The sequence below is a fragment of the Diadema antillarum genome, unplaced genomic scaffold (genome assembly GCF_040938485.1).
Source record: "Diadema antillarum isolate AM-2024a unplaced genomic scaffold, OU_Dant_1.0 seq00000951_RagTag, whole genome shotgun sequence".
In the NCBI taxonomy this organism is placed as follows: Eukaryota; Metazoa; Echinodermata; class Echinoidea; order Diadematoida; family Diadematidae; genus Diadema; species Diadema antillarum.
This window is the reverse complement of record NW_027271799.1, coordinates 625,997-648,017: the sequence shown is the minus strand read 5'-3', so window position 1 is coordinate 648,017 and position 22,021 is coordinate 625,997. Positions and strand designations below refer to the sequence as shown.

The following is a 22,021-nucleotide window of genomic DNA, read 5'->3' as shown; positions in this document are numbered from 1 at the left end:
GGAACCCGTTAATATGAATATCAAGTAGGGTTCACGTGTCATGAATAATAATGTTAGGAAGCAGACCTCAAAAGGCCCTCGCGCTGTCCCGCTCGACTGGGCTTGCTTCGCTAGCCCATAAATTACAGCGAAAGGGCCTTGACAAAAGGCTAGTGGTGACCAAGGATTATGTAAGTGATATTTTTGAAACATACACAGTATGAGCAACTGAACAAGCCTCAAGACGTGGTACTGTAAACTTGGAAATTTTCGCGGTACATTAATTTTCGCGGATTTCGCGCTACGTTCGGCTAGCGTGAATTCAAAAACGCGCGAATATATCTTCGCAATTTTCCATGCACATTTTGAACGGCCTGAATTGTGTGTGCTTCGTCGATGATACTGCTACGTAGTACAGACATGTTTACGCATATAGCAGTATCATCGCACGCACCGCACGCACCGAGCCCAGGCCGATTGGTGTGCTACATCCCCGTGACTACAGTACTAGTACTACAGTACATGTATCGAGTAAAATCAAAGAGGTTAGTTGAGCGCTTGTACTCACACCACAGAGTGACTCACACTCGCGCCGCTCGCTACGTCGCTTATCGTACGCTGGCATCGCTGGATGAAAACAGCGACTGTGTATTAACCCGCTGCGGAGCACGAATTTAAGAACCTGCAAATATGTTTTCGAGCCGCTCAGCGCGAAAAACTAATCGTGCGAAAATATTGACGTTTACAGTAATATGGAGAAAGGTTATGGCCATTTCCTTGCTTACTTCATTCACACTTGAAACAGTGTGGACTGAACTGTCACAAGTCAATCCTGATGACCAGATTATCATTTTGTTTTTGTCTTCATGTGTACAATGTAGACTAACTATCCACAGCCCAGTCGCTGTACGTAGGTACGTCGCATGGCGTACTTACAACGTCTGGTCGGGCTAAATGTAGACACGATAGTGCCTCAACCTTAATTGTTTTGAACCCAGTGAATGCTTTGTACTCACTCATTTTTTTTTCATATGTTTTTTTTTTGTTTTTTTGTTCATGTTTATCAGGCTCCCAATGAACCTGTGCCGCTGGAGCCGGTTATCAACCTCCATCCAGACAAGATACCCAGCAGCTTCGGAGGCCAGTCAACCAAGGTGCTAGAGGACACCGTAACAACAAAGAAGCGGATTATAAAGACGAGGTTGGTTGTAGGGTGTGATCTAATCCCCTCCTCCCCCCTTTTTTCACAGAGAAAAAGATAGAGTATCTATCAAGTATCAATTGTGCCAAATTTCTGTTATATTTTTTAATGGTTTCAAGAGTTGTTACATTTTGTGTATGAAGGAGGCCTGCTGTACATATCCCTTTTAACTCTTTAAAATCGCATTTATTTATACAATGTATCATACAATCTATCTACCTATTTTCATCTACGTAATATTATTTACCTACCTATCAACATGCATACATTTTTAATCTGCATACATTCATGCATGCACACACACACACACAAACACACACACACACACACATGTACGTATTTATATAGTATCACGAGTAGCTGGTGTGTTCCCATTGAGTACTGTTTACTGTGTTTATTAAAAAAAAAAGAAAAGAATTTTGATTAAAGAGATAGATTAAGAAGAAGTGCATTTTTTGCATACTGTATCAGCTTTGTAATGTTTTGTATGGAAACTTTAGTAGCACTATTTGTTCTGTTTATGATGTTGTGCTATACAAAAAGTGGTTCTTTTACTTGGCTTAACTGATAACTCTGATCATGGTAAACTCTAATTTTTCCCACTTACACGTGAGTATCGTTGGCTTCTGTTACTCTGTGCAGAATTTAGGAAGTTATGATTTTCAATTTTCCATCAATTTCCACGATTATCAGCCCCAAATCCCAGCTTGCCTTTCAGATTTCATTGTGCTTTTTGTGTGACCATTACTGAGTTTAAAAGAGAGAGAAGAAAATGGATTAGCATTGAAAATATGTGTCGCTTTACATTTCATGATTCTGATACTCATTGAATATGAAACTAAAAAAAAGCAAGTGACATATTTGCAAACTTCATCTCATCTTCGCTCTATGCAGATGATTTTTGTCTTCTGTTGTTTTTGTGTTAATTGTTTCATAACACAGATTTTATTTTTCTGTTGAATATTAGTGTGGAAGCTCAAATCAGGGCTATTGAAGGGAAGTTGAAAGATATGGAGAGGTCGTCGACATCAACTACCTTCAAGCCCGTCCCCGTTTACATGTCGAAGAAACCAGCACCCCCAACAGAAATCACCGAAAAATGCTTGCCCAGTCTCATGTCACTGCCAGTTGAATTGCCAACAACTACATCATCATCATCATCTTCTTCATCATCATTGTCGGTGTCCTCGTCAGCATCATCTTCAACATCACCCTCGACAACAGTAGCATCACAGGCAGCAAAGCCGACTTCGAGTACGAGTCCACAGCAGCCTTCAGAAGCAGCCTCATCCACTGAAATGTCCTCATCAACATCGTTATCATCAACATCAGAGTTAACGTCACTGTCAGTTTCGTCATCGTCGAAGGGCGTGTCAGCTGCCGGTGCCCTCAAATCTGAGCAGGTGGTTGTCAAGCACCCGGGAAAGTCAAAGCAGGCCAATAGAGCAAAGCCTTATGACAGAAGATGACCCCCTTTTTCTGAGGAGGCCCCTTTTTCTGAGGAGGGCTCTTTGCGAAACACTGTCCAACTAGTTTAAAAGAGTTGGTGTGAACTCTTTCAGCATGAAAATGAAGCAAAAAAAGTAAGGGTTATTCACACTATATTTCAGAACTATGGATGTAATACATTTTTCTATAACTTAGAAAGGAATCCTTTCCCCTCCATACTGGTGTATCCTCACAAGGTCAGAGAAATTATTAAATCTATGTATGGATTGTGAAAGGGAAAAAATGTCCGTCTTTGATTTTTTCGTGTACAGCAGAATAACAGCAAAGACACAACAAAATCTTATACAAGAAAGTAAGCGCATTGGGACTTGTAATAACATGAGCCGCAGTGTGAGGGTCTGTTACAAGTAAGATGTGCTCATTGGGGAGGTTTGTATAGAGATCAACTTGGTTTTAGACCTGGCATTGGCTGATTCCAACACCTTTTGTTGAGCAAAATTTAGCGTAATATGCCTCCATTTTGCCCCTTTAACCCGTTGAAGACAAGTCCCGAGTATACTCAGGCAGGTGTCTATGGGAAATAAGTGTAATAGCATAATCAGCCCGTGCTCAATGGGTTAAGATGCGAAGGAAACACTCTCTTACTTCTGATGTTTGCCTTACTGCGTGGTAAGGTTGTTTTACTGTTAGTGCCTCAGATTTGATAGGACAGGAGACCAACATCTTTCAAGACTATTTGTCCAGTTTTTATTTTTGTGATGTCATATTAATGATCGCCATGGTGCAAGTGTTCATCATTGTAGGTGTACATGTATGTGCATATTATTACCTTGAATTTTAAAGTAGTGAACATCTCATATGTGTTTTTATGGTTGAAATTTATTTTTTTGTTAGATGGTTATCTGTCATTGGCTTATGTACAGAAGACATTTTTTGTGCAGCATTTGTGATTTGAGTAGTTTCGCTACAAATCATCGACCCAATCTTTTATATTCAAGCAATTTTGCTTGACATCTGTATGTGTTAGAGTTGGATGTAGAGATTTTTTTTTTTTATATATATATATTCTTGTATAAGAGATCTGCAATATGCACATGTACTTTGAGAATGGTTTGTTACAAGGTGAATTTTATTTTATAGAACTCTGATACAGCATAGTGTGTGATGCAATCTAAAGTACGCAACTGTACGACTTCAAGAATCATGCCGATTTGCAGAGCTACATGTATTACCGGTATGTTTAATTTGCAGTGCTCCTGAATTTTTGGTGTTTTTTTTTCAAGGAGTAATTGAAAGATTTTAGGTTTTTACAATGCTTAATACTCTACAGTCATGGTTTTTATTGACAGTCATAACTGTCGACTTTATTGTTCTCGTTTAATTCAAGTCCCAACAGATCTGTTCTGTGATTTTATGCAAAACATGAGTGATTTGAGAATGAACTGTGCGTGAGTGGGTAATGTGAAGACTGAAATTTATGGTAATATATGTACGTTATACAGATATTGCCTTGTTAGAGGTGTAATATAACACTTGACATCTGTGTGGGAGTTAGATTTCCTCCAAGAGATTATATTCTCCCAAAGCATACAGAGTGAAGGGAAAATATTTTCTCAAGGGGGCAATATAACCCCAAAGGCACTGTCAAATATATATTACAACGATAGACAAGGCAATATTCGTTCTTTTATATGCCCTACGTAAAAACACATCATTTCATTCTAGCCTCATTGGCAGCCCGTCAAATTCTGGAAACGCATTACCGAATGTGATGTCACTGCATGTAATATATTGATTATAATCCGTGCTGTTTCAGTCACATGATTGTACCTTGACCAATCACTGTCCAGTATTTATGTGGACCATTTAATATCAGTCGTTACTCTGACCAACAGTTTGCCTAAACATGCTCTTGAAAGCATACGCAGTTTCATGTTCTTTTGGAACATGACAAAAGTCTGTCGTGCTTGATATAAACAAGGCAATATGCATAATAGCACAATGAAATGGATTAATATTTAATAGCTGATGATGAGTTTAGAAAGTATGAACTCGGACACTGGTTTTATTACATACTTGTATCTGTGTGAACCAAGGCTGATTGTGTCACACTGCCAGATATCTCACGCATTGCTAAATATACTCTGCAGAAAATCATTCCTCAGTGCAAATGATTAGATTGCTAATGTATACCTTAATCCCAAACAATGTTTATGGTTATTTACTGAAGAAGGGTGTACCAGGAGCCGATGTTTGAAGCTTTTCTAATGCTGCTTTCCTCTCCATACTTTGTAATTACGTACCAAAGCACATTCCACACAACACATGCAAATACGAGAGAGCTAACGTTGTGAGATGAAAAATATTTCAGTGATAAAATTACTACACAAGCCTACACTATATCTAACCTACATTAGCAGAATAAGAAAATCACATTGTAAGCAACTGCCGTACAAATTGTATGTATTGGGATGTGTAGATGTTAATCTATGACTTGTTACAGATCACACACACACAAAAAAAGGGAATTTGTTCTGTTTTACTTCTTTTAGTAGATATTCTATTAAAAGTTTAAGTGACAAAAATCATGGATTTGTTGACAGAATACAGGTTATCATGAAGTATTTTATAAAATGATATAAAATGTATGTATGTTATGCAGGTATATACTACCTTTGGTGATTTATTTCTTCTTCTTTTTTTAATGTAGTACCTTTTATTCTTTTTCGAATAACTTCTTCTTTCTTTTTTTTTTCAAATTGCATAAAATGTGCCTTCAGCTTGCCAAGCTACTCGTCAATGAATGTGTGCAAAACAAAATCTGGTTGAAGACAAACCAATCAGCAGGAACCACAATTGAGTTTACTGAAAGTAAATTGGTCTATTGTTTACTGACCATGGGTGGTCCAATTGAATCGGTCTTCAGTCACTGCCCACCAGGGTACATTAAAAAGGTACAAATAGCATCCATCAATGAATGTGTGAATCAAAGCGTACACTCATCGGTAACGGTCGACTCCAGCCAAGATTCTTTGGCTGTGTGTGTACTTACATAGGGATCAGTGATAAGGTTGTATACAATTCATTATGGGGATTCTCGAAAACTGTACCTCTGAGCCGAGTAAGCCTTCCCACTCCGTGGTGTTCCCATGGTAATAGACTTAAATAATAATAATAATTATGATAATGTCTTCATTAAACCAACAACAGCAAAAAACCCAACTGCCTGAGTTTTCATAAACCTGATCATTGTTCTTTCTCAGCAAGACCGATAAAATAAAAATTAAATGATCATGTGTTTATCAGACTGACTTTGTTGTACCCCAAGGAGTGTTAGATGTAGTGCAGCATATGTTATAGTTGTATACACATCTAATCATTGCTTGTGTGTTGTCACTGCACTTCAACCAGAAATGGAAACGAAATGAGTACTGTAAAAGTGGATATTTTCACACGACTGATTTTTCGCCCTCGGCAAGGCAAGAAGAGTTTCGCGTGTTTTTTATTCCGTAAATCAAGACATCAACTACTGGAACATACTGGCAGCAGAAATATTTGCATGCTTTTATTTTCGCGCTAGTTTCTGGTTGCGCGAAATATGCGAAAATATCCACTTGTACAGTAGTTGAGGTGTTGCTACAGTCAACCTCACCTAAGTCAACCTTGCACAAATCCTAACTTCCGCCAAGTCAAAGAAAATCATACTCTGGATGGATATAAACATGTGCTAGTTCTGTTGTGTAGGTTGAAATTCATGCAAGTCAAGGGATTTTCTGCAGTCCTTTTGGATTCAATTAAGGCAGAGTTGACTGTATTTATGAAATTTTGTAACATGGCAAACAATTTGCAGAGTAATGAAGAGCTATTTGTTTTAATGCTGCCTGTTATGTCGTGCAAGAGGAAGGTGATTTGAAGGAGGAGGAGGAGGAAGAGGAAGAGGAAGAGGAGGGGAGGAGGAGGGAGGAGAAATAGAAGTTGATGAAGGAGAAGGAGAAGGAGAAGAAAAAGAAAATGAAGGAGAAGATAGAAGAAAAATAACAACAGGAGTAAAAACAGAGAAAGAAAAACAAAAACTGGAAGGATGGGAAAAGAAGAAGGAGAAGAAAAATGAGGAGCTGGAGTATCCACATTTGGCCAAAACTTTACATGGTCTATTTGTTACATCTAGTAATCTTATTTAAAAGCAGATCTTAGATCGGCGAACAGGTATGTTGTATATCATTTGTGTATCTCGTCTCAGTATGGACACATTGTTTAATGAAGAGATTGTACTACAAACTCTAGAGCCGTACTTCATAATATTTTGTTGTTTATTCTGTCACCTTACCAGAGCTCCTGGTAAGTGCTTTTGTGGATTTTTGTGAATAATCGGTTTTGTTCAAATTTATATTTTGTCTGTGATCGATAAATGAAGTGGGTCACATTGGTATCCAACCTGTATTTCACCTTATCCGAGGATTGGGAATAATAATGTGTTGTGCCATTCAATATTTCTTGATATAGTTGTCTCTTTGTCTATTTATGTATTTATGCAACAATGTTGTTCTGTAGATGAAAGAATAAACATAATTTTTTTGTGAATTTGTGTAAATATGTTATTTCTCATTTATTTCCTTAAAAAAGGTTCTGTAGCATACCTCGGCCCTGTTGCAAAAAAAAAAAAAAAGAAGCAATCAAGCATAAGTCAGGTATCAGCCAATCTCAATTAACTATGTAGAGACTCATGTTTGTTTGTTTTTCTATGTTTGATCTCAACTTTTATACAACAGGGCCCAGGACATATGGTTGAGCGCAAGTGTAGGAGTATCTATTTTTGATGGGTTATTTGTTGTTTTAAGGCTGAGAAGCTCCGTTTCTTCAGAATTTCAGCTTCAAAGAGTAATCTTTTGTAGCACAACTACAGCATATTTAGGTTTTTTGTGATGCAGGGTCACACATAGATAAACAAAGATACAGTATCTGTATGATGGTTGTGAATAATGTGAGTGAGTGTGTGAACTTTTAAGTTGCAAGCAAGTACGTGCAAAACTGAAAATGTCGGGGACTTCCAAGATGGGTGGAGAGAGGAAAATTAAGGCAAGTAGGTCCTAATCACAATCTTCTTCAGTGGAAAATGTGTGAAAAAAATGAAACATGAATATCGATTTCATCACACTCAATGTTGTACATGAATATTTATTTTCATTTTTGTTAAGCCTATAAGCCTTTGCACCATCTCATTTTATTATTTATCTCACATAATTTCTCTCTTGATTTTGCTTATTGCTGAGTTGACATTCCTTAAATACAATACAGATGGATAGATAAATAGATAGGTTGACCGATGGATCATTGAAATCTCTGAGTGAATCAATATAAAACAAGTCAAGAAAAACAAATTCAGGCACTGATACAATACATTGGTCATCAAAACTGAAAATGTGTGTGTGTGATTGCTTGTTTGTTTGTTTGTTTGATGTTGTTTTTTGCGGGGGAGAAGGGGGTGGAGTTAAGATATAACACCAGCCTTTGTGATCTTTGAGGAGATTGCTGGTTTATTCGCCAAGGGCTGAAAATGAAAGATGGAACGGATTAAGAAATAATCTCATTTCCATTATTTTCGTCTGTGACCAAATCCCTCATCTGGCAAGAGAGCATTTACTATCACCAAGTTTGTCGTAGGTGGCGTGCTGCTGAACTCGAGACGGCACTCACCGCATACTTCACGACTTCGCCAAGATCCATCGGGTTGTTTGCGGCTTTTACTTTCAGGCACTCCAACCAGGGTCACCTCCCTGCTACAACTGAGACGCTAGGCCTTTTTAAAACTACCTGGATATGACTGACACTGAAAAAAAAAAAGCAAACTACATAAACAAATCCATAACGCACCCAGTCTTCTTTTATCCTTCCTTCCTCTTCTTTATTGTCTTCTTCTCCTTTTCTCTCTAAAATCGTTTACATAATGACAAAAGCTACATGTCATTCGTCGCTGGTCAAGGCATTAGGTGCGATGAGAGAGCTTGTTATGTCCTACATTACACCCACTTTGACATGGACAAAATAATCTGACTCAATTTGATATTTGTTTTGATAGTTGGATGTAAACTCCAAAAGGCTTTCATATACCCGCGCAAATGGGTGAGAAGAACGGGCGATTGCAGAAACATGAAAGCAGTTGATACCAAATAAATTGCACATTTTCGGCAGACAGACTGCAAGAAATTCATAGCAGTTAGGACATTTAACAAACGGATTTTCTCATGGAGATTGTTTCTATTCTTTCAATTAAAGTTTTTTTTTTGTTTTTTTTTTTAGAATTTCCGCTTCTGTATTATCAATATGATAGGGGATTTTGTTGACCTTTTCCAACCACTAGCCTCAAAGGAGTCCCCAGTGACCTTTTGTTATTGTGGCTAGCGGTCTGAAGAATCATCATTATCATTGATTGAGCAGTTGAGATTGACTTTGTGCAAACTGAAGAATGACTGTGTGCACGGGAAGACTACAAAATTCCTTCCTTGCCTGAACAGAACCGGATAACAGGTGTAATTCGATTCATTGTCACCAGAATTTTGCTTTGATCATGTTGCGAGAGTAACTCAATTTCTTCACAAAGACATCGATCCCATAATATGCATAATTTATGACGGCAACTGGCAAGCATTGAAGACGTGTCAACAGCGTTTTATCCTACCGCCCGTTTTGCAGGACGACCTATTTTTTCCCGTCTGGTTCCAGACGTTTCATTGATCGAAAGTTTTTCTGCTGTTGCTATGTAGGCGTATCACCGCTAAATATTCATACGCGAAAGGTTCGCTTTGATTACAACTTTATCGATGCGGATATTATGCAAATGAAACCAATCTATTATCTCCTCTCATGACATTTTGAGAAATATTTGGAACGTTTATAGCTATTTTAAGGACTTGAAGTAAAAACATAATAAGATTTCTACTTCGCGGATTAATATCTCATTGACTCTCACGAAGAATCGAAGAACGCGAAACTCGAAAAAGCGTTGAAGTTTTGAAAACATGAGGAAGTTGGAGAAAAACAATGAAAAAAGGTAGGAGTCAGCCATCAGGAAGAGATGCCAGGGTGTATATGAATTTAGTGCTGCCAAAGAAAGCAGGTGAAGAATATGGAACTCGCCCCTATGGAGGTAGGAAAGGTGAGTGCAAAACGTAAAACGTAAACAGCGTTACGTTACTTGGTCCCACATGGAGATTTCTGTGTGATATACTCGAGCACTAACTGCAGCGGCGACCAGCCCCGAACGCAGCGTCCGGGCTCCCGCACTGCACTGTGCAAAAACTGTGTAGAACATCTACCTAACCACTGTTAGATAATGCAGCGCCCCGGGGGTAGTGCCCGTGTACCAGTACTAACCAATCATGCTTACCTCAACTACTTGTTTCTTTCCTTTCTAGCATAATGATAGACCATGCTTTTGGTTGTTGGGCTGTGTAGAAATAAGAATCTAACGTTAGACGGGTCTAGCCTGTTAGAAAAGACAGTTTCTATGCGGAAAAGGGAAAGGCAAAACTTTTCAGGGATTAAATTTAGTTTTTGTGCCTTCTCTTTTCTAACGCACTTGCACTTGCAATCTATCTACGTGAAGATGGAGGTGTGGCACTTCATCTCCAAGGTAAATTCAAGGTAAAAAACGCGACCTACAGAGACTCCAACCCAAAGTACCTTCTGATCTGGAGATTCTCCCGACTGAAACCCCGAGCAAACGGGAGACTCAAAGTTGATGTGTGCGAAGCGCGAAATTCCTAGGGTTCTAGATGCTCTCTGGTGCTATCTAAGGCTTATTTTTTTCAACATACGATAGAAATATGCAAGAAATCCTTTCCAACGGGAGACAAAGAGCCAGGGCGGGAGAAATTGAATCTCAAACGGGAGAACGGGAGATTTTGCAAATATGGGTTTTCGGCGGGAGATCTCCCGTCGAAAACGGGAGAGTTGGAGTCTCTGGACCTAACGAGTATAGTGAGGTGCCCGCACCTCGTCAGGGGCCCGAATACCGTCACCCCACTTAAAATTGTTTTGAGCGCACTAAACAAAAATGTAATGTATGCCCGGGACTGTGTTCTGTATGCTTGAAACTTGGCAGGGCTACCACAATCAAGCAAATTGTGGTGAAAACCGAACAGTTTTTCGCGAAAATCTGAAATTTTCATAGGGCTATAGGAATACGTGTTAAAGTCACCCGCACGCATCTTTTACGTGTATGTCTATGGGAACATCACTGTCACCCGCACACGTCTTTTACGTGCTAAGTCTATGGGAGAGCGGGTGACGAGTTGCGGGCCACTTCCTTAGTGCGCAACTTTTTCGCATCGTTCGCGTTCGACGACGATAGCTGCAAATTTTCAATATCGATCAGTGAACTTGTGATTCCATTGGAATTTTCAGCATTTTCCCTGTATGTGAGTTGGATTTCAAAAAATTTCAGTGACGAAATGTGATTCAAATATGGGCAAACATTAACTATGACGAGGTGCGGGTCACCCAAGTATACATGGTAACCGATTACACAGTGTAACACAATTACGTACAGTTAGATCTGACACATCAAAGTTTTGACATCTCAGTTGCAAAATTAATTGTTTTTGGTACATCCTAGCCTAGAATTATTTTAGAGTTCAATGGAATTTTCAGTTTTTGTTGATTTGCTTCTTTTTACAGGGCCGGCGCACTGTTTCCAAAAGTGTGGGGGCCCACTTCCGGGTTTCATGAGCTAACAAGCAAAAAAAAAAAAAAAAGGTCCTCAGCTCATATCCCCGTCCCCGTCCACGGGTTTCTTCAGCTGACAAGCAAAAAAAAGAAAAGAAAAAAGGTCCTCAGTTCATCTCTCTCCGTCCACTTCCGGGTTTCTTCAGCTGACAAGCAAAAAAAAAAAAAAAAAAAGGTCCTCAGCTCATTCTCTACCCTCCCATTTTAGTGCCACTTACGTACTTCCGGGTTGAAAAAAGTGTGGGGGCCCAAAGTGATGACACCCTATGTATTCCTTTGTATGGTGCACAAAAAGTGTGGAGGCCCGAGCCCCCACGGCCCCCACGGCTGCGCCGCCCCTGTTTTGCTAAATGCTAATCTTCCTAACGTTAGACTTAACGTTATTTAGAGGTCGTAACGTTAACGTTAGACATAAAGAATAATCTATCATTGGCCTAAATAACCAAGATCCAATTATAAACCAAGCTCAAATCCATCATCTAGCAATGTTTTCTCAAGATATAGATGTCTAGTCTCTAGAAACCCTATGACTATGTCTTATGTGTTCATCATTTAATTATTTTTGCTCTGAAGGCAATTTAGCATTTGAAACTTTATAGACTGTTCTAATTCTGTTCTATTGACAAATAAAGTAGAATCTGACTTCTGTTTTATTGAAGTAGATACAGCAGGCCTACCTGTTGTTTTAGCCTTGTAGATATCTAGAAACACTAATACTTTTCAGATTCTATTTTGAAACTATCAAAGAATATTCTCCTAGAGTTCTATTAACATTGCAATCATTAATTTTATTTCAGTAAAATATGAAATTAATTTCATTATGAATCGTGGAAATCACAGTATCAAATTGAAAGCCAAATATCATGGAATGTCAGTCATCTATCTATGCCCCCCCTTGACTGTGATTTCCACACCACAATTAGGTATTTCCAACCACTATCCACCATCCATCAATGCCTTCTCGTCGGATCGGCCAACCGACTTCCTGTGCGATGTGAAGGAGATGGTGTTTAGGCAGATGGAGGTGGACAACAAGCATGGCGTCTCTCCACACTGGATCAGCAAGTATAACAAGGAGCAGAATCACACGGGAGAGCAGCCCTTAATGGTTCAGCGATTTCTTGGCAGCAACAAGGTCTGTGGTGAAGACATCGATTGTTTGAGTTTTGCCATCTTTTGAAACAATAAACCATTAAAGGTGAAGTGTATATTTTTATGTGTGCTAAATCATGTGTATAAGCTGTGTCCCTCTTGGACGGTGTGATGACATCTCAACTACATGTGAGAGGGCTCAAAGCAACATATGAATACAAAGACCCTCTATTGTCTAAAACAAGATTATTACAAATATGCCATAATCTTTGCCTAGAAGGGAAGGGAATCTGGCATGAGAACTTACAAATATGTGTGATTTTTTATTCATGGTCATAGTACTGATGGTGGAAAGGGGAGTATCTGAAACTACATGGTTTTAAAGAATTTATCTTTTACACACATTTACAATAATATCTAATCATTTCATTATTTCATTAGTACAATTAAAATTGTGCCATGAGAATCCATTGGAACAGGTAATAAAATGTTGCTCTTAAATGTTCATTTGGAAAATAAATAGATTTCATCCTGAAATGCCAAGATGGTCATTTTCTGTTGAACCCAACTTTGTCAATGAGAGTGCTTTTTGTAGTATAGTATGAGTCTTGCTAGATTTCGTGACCATTGTGTTTTGTTTTTGTTTTTGTTTTTGTTTTTGTTTGTTTGTTGTTGTTGTTGTTGTTTTTTTTTTTTTGGGGGGGGGGGTTTCAAGCCATCTGAAATACTGTATTGGCACTTATTTTAAGTAAAATAGAATAGCATTATATTTTCGTCATTGATTGTTTTTCTCCATCACAGCAAGAACAGCAGGATGGTGTTCTTCCGGTCTACCAGAAATCACAGTCCAGGTTCCATGTTGAGAGATCAGATGAAGGAGGCGAGAGGGAATACCAACAAGGCCTCAGCCTCCACCAGTACCTCACGGCCACAGAGATGCCCGGCCAGTCCGAGAAGCTGGTGGACATTCGACACGGGAGACCTACCCGCACGAGGTCTGTGAACCGGTTCCTAACAAAAGTTTGTGTGCTTGAGGGAAAGAGAGAAAGAGGAGGAAGAAAAGGAAGAAAAGGAAAGAGAGGTTGAATGCTGTATAAGCTGTTATTTTCAGGAGGGTTTAGTTTTCGCGGTGTTTGCGAGTAACTGTTGAACTGCGAATTTAACAGCAAGCAAAAATGCTGCCATGTGCTGGGGTAATAGCACACTTATGATAGCATCGGTGTCCATTCGCAAAAATGTCTATGATCTCCTTATTCACAAAAAATATATGTACACGAAAATAACAGCATATAAAGTGGATGGACAAGAGGAGATTGCAAGGGCGGATCCAGGAATTCTGTAAAGAGGGGGCGCAACTAATATTTCTGGTGCCACTTCCGGTTTTTTTTCTTTTTATTTCTTTTGTATTTGACGAAAAATAAAGGGAGGCGGAGGGTTGCGCCCCCCTCTGGATCCACCACTGGATTGGGAGGGGTAATGAGAGAAAGGAGTAGAATAGAAAGTTGGATGGCTGTCGGGAATAGTGTGGAAACAGGATGGAGGAAGAAGATGCAGAGGCTTTGGAGGAAGAAAGAAAGGGGAGAAATTAAAAGGATGGTATAGTTTTGGTCGAGATGGGGCTTTAGGTTTACAACTTTCTTTTTTTTTTTGCGATGAGAAACCTCTAATTAAATATGAAAGGGTATACAATTGTAGAGGAATTCAAAGTTTATTTGATGAAAATTAGTTCTGAAATGACCGCAAGATAACCAAAAACTAAGAGGTCCTAATAAAAGGTGGGACCCACTTTTCATTAGGACCACTTTGTTTTACTTTGATTTTTGATATCTTAGCCCATTTCAAAATCAATTTTCATCAAGTAAACTTTAAATTCCTATTAGAATTGTGTGCTAGTTAATTTTCATAAGTGGTTTCTATTGATCTTGCAAAAAGAGTTAAAATCTTAATCCCCCGTCTCAACCAAAACTATACCATCTCTTTAATAGGGAAGAGATTGATGCATCTGACGTCGCTGAATTTGAAATTGAAGACATTACAGCACGTCAAATTTGAAGCTGAGGATATTGCAATACGTGAGCCCATGCCTCGTAGTTCCCATGCCTACAATATCATTTGCTCTTTGTGATACCTAGCTGATACCGTAGTTATTTTGAACCACCAGTTGACACTTTTGCCAAGCACTGGTATGCAGCTTTAGTTGTGGTGAGTCTGTTCAAATTCTCATTCTTGTTTGCAGCTTGCTGAGGGCGAGGCACAGATCCAGGTCGGCCCCTGGGCCGGAGAAGGCCAAACTGGAGATACGGGATGACATTCATTTTCTGCAGGAGCAAGCCCTAAGTGAGTTCATTTTTTTTTTTTTTTCATTTTGTCATATAGAAAAATGAATGAATGAATGGAGGAATGAATGAGTTGGGGTGCATTGTCTCCATGTAGTCAAGAAAGCTTTACAACAACTGCACCAAAGCAAGAGCAACAAAAGCTACATCTCTGATACCAGTTATGTCAATATGACAATTAATCAGCAATTCACCTTCCCCATTAAAAAAAAAAAAAAAAAAAAGGATCAGTGCCCCCCTCAAACAGAAAAGAACGAAAAAGGACATGATTACTAGAATAAACAATGAAAGTGAGAAAACAGATATCATGACTGACAAATGGAAACTTCATTTTGCAAAGTGACTGAAAATAGACACAAAAATGTAATTTCTGTCACGCACCATGTGTAGCATGTCTGCCATAATTTCTGATGCCAAGTCTTTCCCCACATTCTTGCCAAGAACACTGAAAAAAGGGATAAAGTAGACTGCCCTGGAACTGTAACGCTGCCAAGGATATTATACAGGTGTTGTTGTTATCATGTGCCATATCAATGACATCTGAATATACACAATGTGTTGTTGCAAGGTGCATACCGCTGTGCTCAATCTGGAAGCAAATATAAAGCACAAATAAATCGCCCTGGTATGGTAATGCTGCCTTACTGGTGCCAAGGATATTATACAGGTGTTGTTGTAAATCAAGTGGTGTATCAATTGACATGAATTCACACAATATGTTGTTGCAAGATGCATCCTTTTTGCTCAATCAGGAAGCAAATGTGAGAAATGAGGACACATAATTTTGTTTAAATAGAAATGGATACTGGACTGCAATGCATTGTGACTCTCTTGCTTCTATAACCCTAAGTGAAACAAAATTTGGCACCAAAGCTCTGATTGTTATTATACCTTCAATTTTGATACTCTATCCACAATATACATGCATTTTCATGTCTCAGATTAGCTTCAACGATACTTCAAAGTGCTAGTTAAGTTAAAGGGAAGGGGTAGTGGCAGACATGTGTATGTACGTGTATGTGTACAATCAATGTGCAGTGTGTGCACTTTATTCCTATAGTATTTAAAACCTCCTTTGCTAGAAACACAATAATGACACACAAGTGTCTTTTGTTTATTGCTGTTGCAGAGAGGGAAGAGAAGTACAAGTCTGTGGATGTTCCAGATGAGTAAGTGTTTATCTCCATACCTCACTCTCACTTCCATTAATTCAAGACTCGGCCTACTACCATCATTTAACCCATAACCCCTTCAGGAGTATAATTCATCATAGGGAATATCTATGAGGGACATTTCCTTACCACACACGTTGCCATAGACTTACAGTTGAAATCAACTTTATAATCAATTTTAACTCTTAATAAAACAGAGCTCAGGTCCTGTAGCTAACGGGTCCAATAGTAATCTTGACAGGCCAAAGTAGCATGGGGTAAAGTTTTGAGAAGTTGAATGAGCAAACCTGTTTTGGAGGCTAACATATTGGTCACATGTTTCTTGTGTCTTCAAAAAAAAAAAAATCAATTAGATGGTTAAATGAATAAATAAGTCATAATTGCACCAACCATAAGAGCTTTTTGAAACTTTTGAAGTATTAGTTCACTGCTCACCCTACTCCATGGCTTCCTTGGGAAAGATTGGCTACTCCTGAATTTTTCCTAGCAAAAAATCCAAATGCAAAGTCAAATATGACTAGGTGGGACTACCACGGTAGATGTCTTGAATCCTTCTTAAGTTTGTCTTGGTTAATTGGATCTTGAAACTTGCTCAACTTTGTCTTGATTTTCCTTTTTCACTTAGACAAGTTTGTCTTGGTTTTACTGTGTGAAACTTACTCAAATTTGTCTTGATTTTTTATTTTTTTTAAAACCTACTCAAGTTTACAGCCCCTTACGGAGGAGGGAGAGACCGTTCATCAGTTTCTGGTTGGAGCGAGATACAACAGGTACTGTTAAAAATGAAAGCTTTCACATGAATACAGGTAATTCTTCATGCTGAGCCAATTTTAATGAACTCTGTGTGTTTCTGACATGGCAGATTTTTGGACAAATTCAATTGACTTTTAAGGTATTCATGTGTTATTGTTATTTTTGCAGTAATTTGAATTGTCCAAGTTTTAAGATTGTCCTGTTGTATTTTATTTTGTTTAAATATAATTTGGTTTATGTGACACTTCCTTGTCGGCCCATCGTGTACTTAATATTTTATTGTTTTTCTTGATCATATGATTGCTGGCGAGCTGCAGAATAAAAAAAATAAATCTTGGCTATTAGCCAGGCAAAATAATCTCAAAACATCTCACAGCTGTGTCTCTATCTTGTTTTGTTTTGATTGATAACAACTCATGTGATTTCTTTTCTTGCTTTCTTTTCATCAAATGCCACAAGATCCTGCTTAAAAAACCAAACAAACAACATTGCCATGCAGGTCAAATGTAATTTCACATTTTGATGTGATCAATAACACTCTTTTTCATCTTTTCTTGTAAATGACACCCGAGCCTAAAGTAAAAAATATAAGTGAAACATTTAACACAAGAATATTATTTTTCAATCAGTAATATTTTGTTTGTTTATTTGAAATACAATTCAACACCATGTTCAAGTTGGTTGAGATGAACAGAGTAATGTCAAATGAAAGAAGTTTTCATCTAAATCAAACCTGAACTGAAAAATCATGGAATTGAAGTTTCACTTTTCCTCAAAGCAGTGTATAGCAACTATATATCGCTGTCGATGCGACAAAACCTCGCATCTCAAAATTGTCAGAAGTTCAAGAGAGTGAAAACACATGGCAGCCAAACACTTTAATAAATGGGATTGCCATCCTTTTGACAAACCGTGGAGGTTTTATTTTGGGGGGGCTAAGCAGCTAGGATTTGAATAGGACATCACTTAACTGATTATCTGATGATTAATTAAAAAAAAAAGTGATTTTCACCAAAATCTGAGACTCAAAGTTTTGTCACCCTGGCGATGAAATGCTATGTTAACAAGATGAGGTAGTGCTGTTGTGGTCCTGAATCTATACTGCTGTGTGTGTCCCATGGTATTTATGTCAGATGCACTTTTGCTTTTGTTTTGTTTTTCCACCAGATCCTACTACAGGGACTCTAAGTGTTACAACAAGGTTGGTCTGTACGTCTCTAGGGACAACCCCCAGCACTGCTTCCTGAAGCCGGGAACAAACCAAGAGTCCCTGCTAGGACACAAGGGTGAGAAAGAAAGGAAGATGCTATTACCTGGAATGAATTACGCGGTACATATCTCAGTGCTGAGACTGGGGTGGCAGTTTTGCAACTTTAATGTGGTCCGTTCTTTTCTTTATGAGTGCAGTCAATGCTCAAACCAGAGATAGGGTTTAACATGGATATTTTGTGAAATCAGCCATAGAAAAGATTTAATAGTCATAGGCATCATGTGACCCACTACAACAAAAGGATCTGAAACTCGGGGAAGGTCGATTTTCTGAAAATGAAAATTATTCCCTTACTCTTCCGCTTTAATTTCATAGTGTTCTTTCCAACGCAATCGTAATCAAGGGGAGGTAAGACAGTTTTCATCTCTTGACAGTAGAAGGCATGCTCCTAGCAACCTCCGCGATGTTCATTCAAGCTTAGCGCCAGCTGTCTACGCATAACCAATCAGTATAAGATGCCATGCACTGACCAATAAGATCTCTCCCTCATTGCTAGGGGCATAGTCTATCTGTGGCGCAAAATCCAAATCTTCGAACACGTTTCTGATCCGTTGAAAGTCAGAAAATCGTGGCTCAGAAAAATGCTAATTTGCTAAAATTGCCTTTTCTTTGGTCATTTAGCTTCGAAATTTCAGCACATGATAGACGAAACATCAGACTACAAAATTATGTCAAAAACAGAAATGTGATGGTTTTGACCGATTTTGATGATCTGACCGTAAACTCAATTTCCCCGGCTCAGCCGTCAGCGACTTTCGGACCCTTTTGTTGTGGCGGGTCACATATGCTAATACGGTATTATGAACTTTAAAATGTGAACATGTCAGTGAATATGCTGTTGCTTTTGCCCTATTTTAGTCAGATTGTTTAAAGACGTCTACGGTGTAATGTGAAGCTATTTACTCGTGTTTATCATGTGTCCACTGTTCACCAGGAAATACTTCCTCCAGTGCTGGCCATTCTGAAGTGTCTGCCTCAGAGCCAAATAGCCTCTGCCAGTCCACATCCAGTCTTCACAGTCGCAGTCACCTACAACCTCCTGCCAAGGCCCGACAGGCATGGGGCACCTCTGGCTCCATCGCCAGTGCCCCCAGCCCCACTCCGAATGAGAGCCGGGAGTCTTTCTTCACCGTCTCCACGCGAAATGAGCCCCTCCCTCGCTCCGCTGTGCCCGGCAGCGAGCCCTTCGCCGGACCTGCCACACCCGGCAACGAGCGAGACCAGAAGTCACGTCTGATGGAAGACAGCGGCATGCTCCAGACGAAGCCCATCCAGTTCGGCAGCTCAACACCACAGCAACGGAGCACAACCAGCTTGACTAGGTCCGGGGTCAGCAGCTGCGACTCCTGTGTTCTCTGCCAGGAAGGTGCAGCGGTCAAGAGCGGTGTCCCCGTCCACTTCCATGGCCGCAACATCAAGTCAGCACCCAACAGGAGGAAGTGGACACATGGCGTCACAAGAGGGCGCTATTCAGATGAGCCTGAACACTGTCACGGACAGAGGAACAGCAGGAAAGAAGCAGGGGATCTGATGCTGGTTCAGCAGTACCATCTCCGGATACTTGGTAAGTGCTTAACATCTTTCTAAATCAAAACTCTCCCCAAAGAATACAAGCAGTCACAAAAAATTCCACACAGTACTGACCATTGGGTGTCATGTTACAAGATCTATCCACAAGTATAGATTCTCGTGGGTTAGGTGTAGATGTGCTGACTTCTTCCTCTATGTTTGCATAGTTTAAATGCTTTATATATGTACAATCACAAGCTGTACGGTAAACTTATATTAACCCACTGAAGATGGACTAATTTTCCTACAACATGCATTTAATTCCCATTCACCCCAGCCCGAGAATAATTGAGACAATTAAGTCTTCAATGGGTTAAGTGCTTGTTTCCATTATACACCAGAAGGATGGAGACAAAAGATACAGCATATAAAGTTCTCACCACATGTATAAGTGCCGGGTTTGGGCCCTCCACAGGATTTGTGTTCTGAAAGATTGGATCATGAAATTGTACTGCTAGAGAGAGAAGGAAAATATTGATGCCAACTCTTTTCGGGATCTACTTAATTGTGTCAGATGCTATGAAATGCTCACCATTATAAGTGAAATCTATACACTTGACATGTCATGAGACAGCAGTGGTGTCGAGTTTTGACTGTTTATGGGATAAGTGATTTTTTTTTTTTGTTAGTTTAGTCATACCAAATAACAAACAAACAAGGCAAAAGTGCAGTGACTTGAAAGTTGTGTACATATCTATTCCGATTTTTGCACCTTGTACAGGCACACAGATGAATATGATGCAGGACAAGGGTCACTCGCCACAAAGCAAAGTCCACTACAGCCCTAAGCAGTCTGGTGTGACACGCCCCAAGACGGCAGCAAAGTCAGGCCGACGGTCCTCCCTCAAGGGCCGCAACAGAAATAACAATAACAAGAGCAAGCCAGAGGCAGCTGTTGCAGAGACATCAGCAGAGGGGATGAAAGAGGACGTTGCTGCCAACAATAAGATCTCAGTGCACATAGATGGTGTCTCGGGCGGAGATGAAAAGATGGATTCCCCCCACACAGAAGGGGATGCGGATCCCACCCCTCGCAGCCAGGAGGTGGTGGTAGGTAGCCCACGGGAGGACAAAGAGAGGCTGATTGAGATGGAGCCGGAGGAGAAGGAGAAAGATGTGGAGGAGGGTGAGGAGCAGTGCAATCAGGAGGAAGCCGACAATCAAAATGTGCAAAGTGAGCATCAGGAGGAAGCGGCCACGCCTATAGAGGGCGCTGCAGCTATCAGCCAAGATACGGCACCAGCACCATCCGCGGAGGAAGGAGCCGGGGAAGGTCGGGAGGACGAGGGTCTCTTGGTCTCCGAAATGGAAGAGATGACTGTGGGCGAGCTGGAAGAGGAGCCACGGGGCCAAGACGGAGGCGAAACGGCGGCATCCATGGAGGTCACAGAGGGAGAAATGGTTCCCAAGGGGGAAGAGGCGACACTAGAGGATTTAAATAACAATGCTTTGCCCACCCCTGGAGGGGAGGATGTGGTAGGGAAAGGAGATGTATCTGGGGGTCAGGAAGAGGTAAGCCATAGCAACCAAGACCCTGATGTGGAGAGATGAGTTTGCTAACCACAACAAAAAGAAAGTACATTCCAAGGCTAGTATCAGTCGTGCAGTTTATCTGCTTGGGTGATATTCCTTTTTTTTTTTTAACAATCAATTTGCAGTACCAAAGATATTCTGGAGATGTCAAATGAAATATGCAATATAGACAGAAGTCATGTGATGAAACCTTTTTTATGCCTTCTTAGCCCAAAAAGATGGTTTTGGTATTATTTTAAATCTGTGCATTAGTAATGTTGAGAGGTGTTTGGGAGCGTGGTAGTGTCAAAAGGAAATTATTTGTTCTGTGTTGCTAAAGTTACTTTATTGGAAGCAATGATGCAAATGAATTTAACATTTACTGCGGAGTACTCTATATGTGCCATGAGAACTTACACAAAGGAAAATATTTTTTTCTTTTTAATTTCAACAAAAGGTTTGACTCTGTCTGTCCTGGTAATGTGTTGAAGAATGAAGTTGTGCCTACATCATATGCAGAATCAGAAAGAAAATGTTTGACCAGTACACAGCATGCCTTGTGACGTATCATATGCAATATGCAAAGCTTAATCTATAGGGAGTCTTGAGCAAGTGACTTTTGTCACTTGCAATTGTAGTCATGATTAAAAGAGAAGATATGAAACAGATGTCAAGGAGCCAGTGAAGATTCAGGTGAAATCAAACAAAATCAACAAGGGTTGCCACACCATTAATTTGGATTTCACTTAATCGTATACAGTTTCAGCATGGTGTCCTAAAGAAATCCTGAAAGAGTTGTCTAGTGTTGTGGCTTCTTGATGTCAAGATGACAAAAAATGTATCTATTAATTCTGATCAAAGCAAGGCACACGATCTTATTTGCTGCTTCCACTTTACCTGTTGAAAAATGATACTGCCAGTAGGATCAATATCAAGAAATTAGATGTGACTATTTCATTACCAG

General features: G+C 39.6%; 2 protein-coding genes across 2 annotated transcripts; both read left to right on the top strand.

The window, feature by feature from the left end:
• Nucleotides 1-50: 50 nt before the first annotated feature.
• On the top strand, nt 51-2,749 carry LOC139741755 (uncharacterized). Its single transcript, XM_071652340.1, has 3 exons — nt 51-170; nt 1,047-1,180; nt 2,148-2,749. The coding sequence occupies exons 1-3, from the start codon at nt 51-53 to the stop codon at nt 2,647-2,649; spliced, it is 756 nt and encodes a 251-aa protein (XP_071508441.1). The 3' UTR covers nt 2,650-2,749.
• A 6,918-nt stretch (nt 2,750-9,667) lies between these two features.
• Nucleotides 9,668-21,096, top strand: LOC139741754 (uncharacterized). The gene is made up of 9 exons (XM_071652339.1): nt 9,668-9,782; nt 12,277-12,488; nt 13,247-13,440; nt 14,682-14,782; nt 15,911-15,950; nt 16,658-16,723; nt 17,874-18,011; nt 18,927-19,540; nt 20,267-21,096. Exons 1-9 carry the CDS (start codon nt 9,668-9,670, stop codon nt 21,094-21,096), a joined length of 2,310 nt encoding a protein of 769 aa, XP_071508440.1.
• The last annotated feature ends 925 nt before the right edge of the window (nt 21,097-22,021 follow it).

Bases quoted from the DNA above. Each gene is read 5' to 3' on its own strand.
- LOC139741755 (XM_071652340.1), top strand. From the start codon at position 51: ATGTTAGGAAGCAGACCTCAAAAGGCCCTCGCGCTGTCCCGCTCGACT. The intron at 171-1,046 runs GTAAGTGATATT...CATGTTTATCAG, and splicing joins TAGTGGTGACCAAGGATTAT to GCTCCCAATGAACCTGTGCC. The intron at 1,181-2,147 runs GTTGGTTGTAGG...GTTGAATATTAG, and splicing joins AAGCGGATTATAAAGACGAG to TGTGGAAGCTCAAATCAGGG.
- LOC139741754 (XM_071652339.1), top strand. From the start codon at position 9,668: ATGAAAAAAGGTAGGAGTCAGCCATCAGGAAGAGATGCCAGGGTGTAT. The intron at 15,951-16,657 runs GTAAGTGTTTAT...AACCTACTCAAG, and splicing joins TCTGTGGATGTTCCAGATGA to TTTACAGCCCCTTACGGAGG. The intron at 16,724-17,873 runs GTACTGTTAAAA...TTTTTCCACCAG, and splicing joins GTTGGAGCGAGATACAACAG to ATCCTACTACAGGGACTCTA.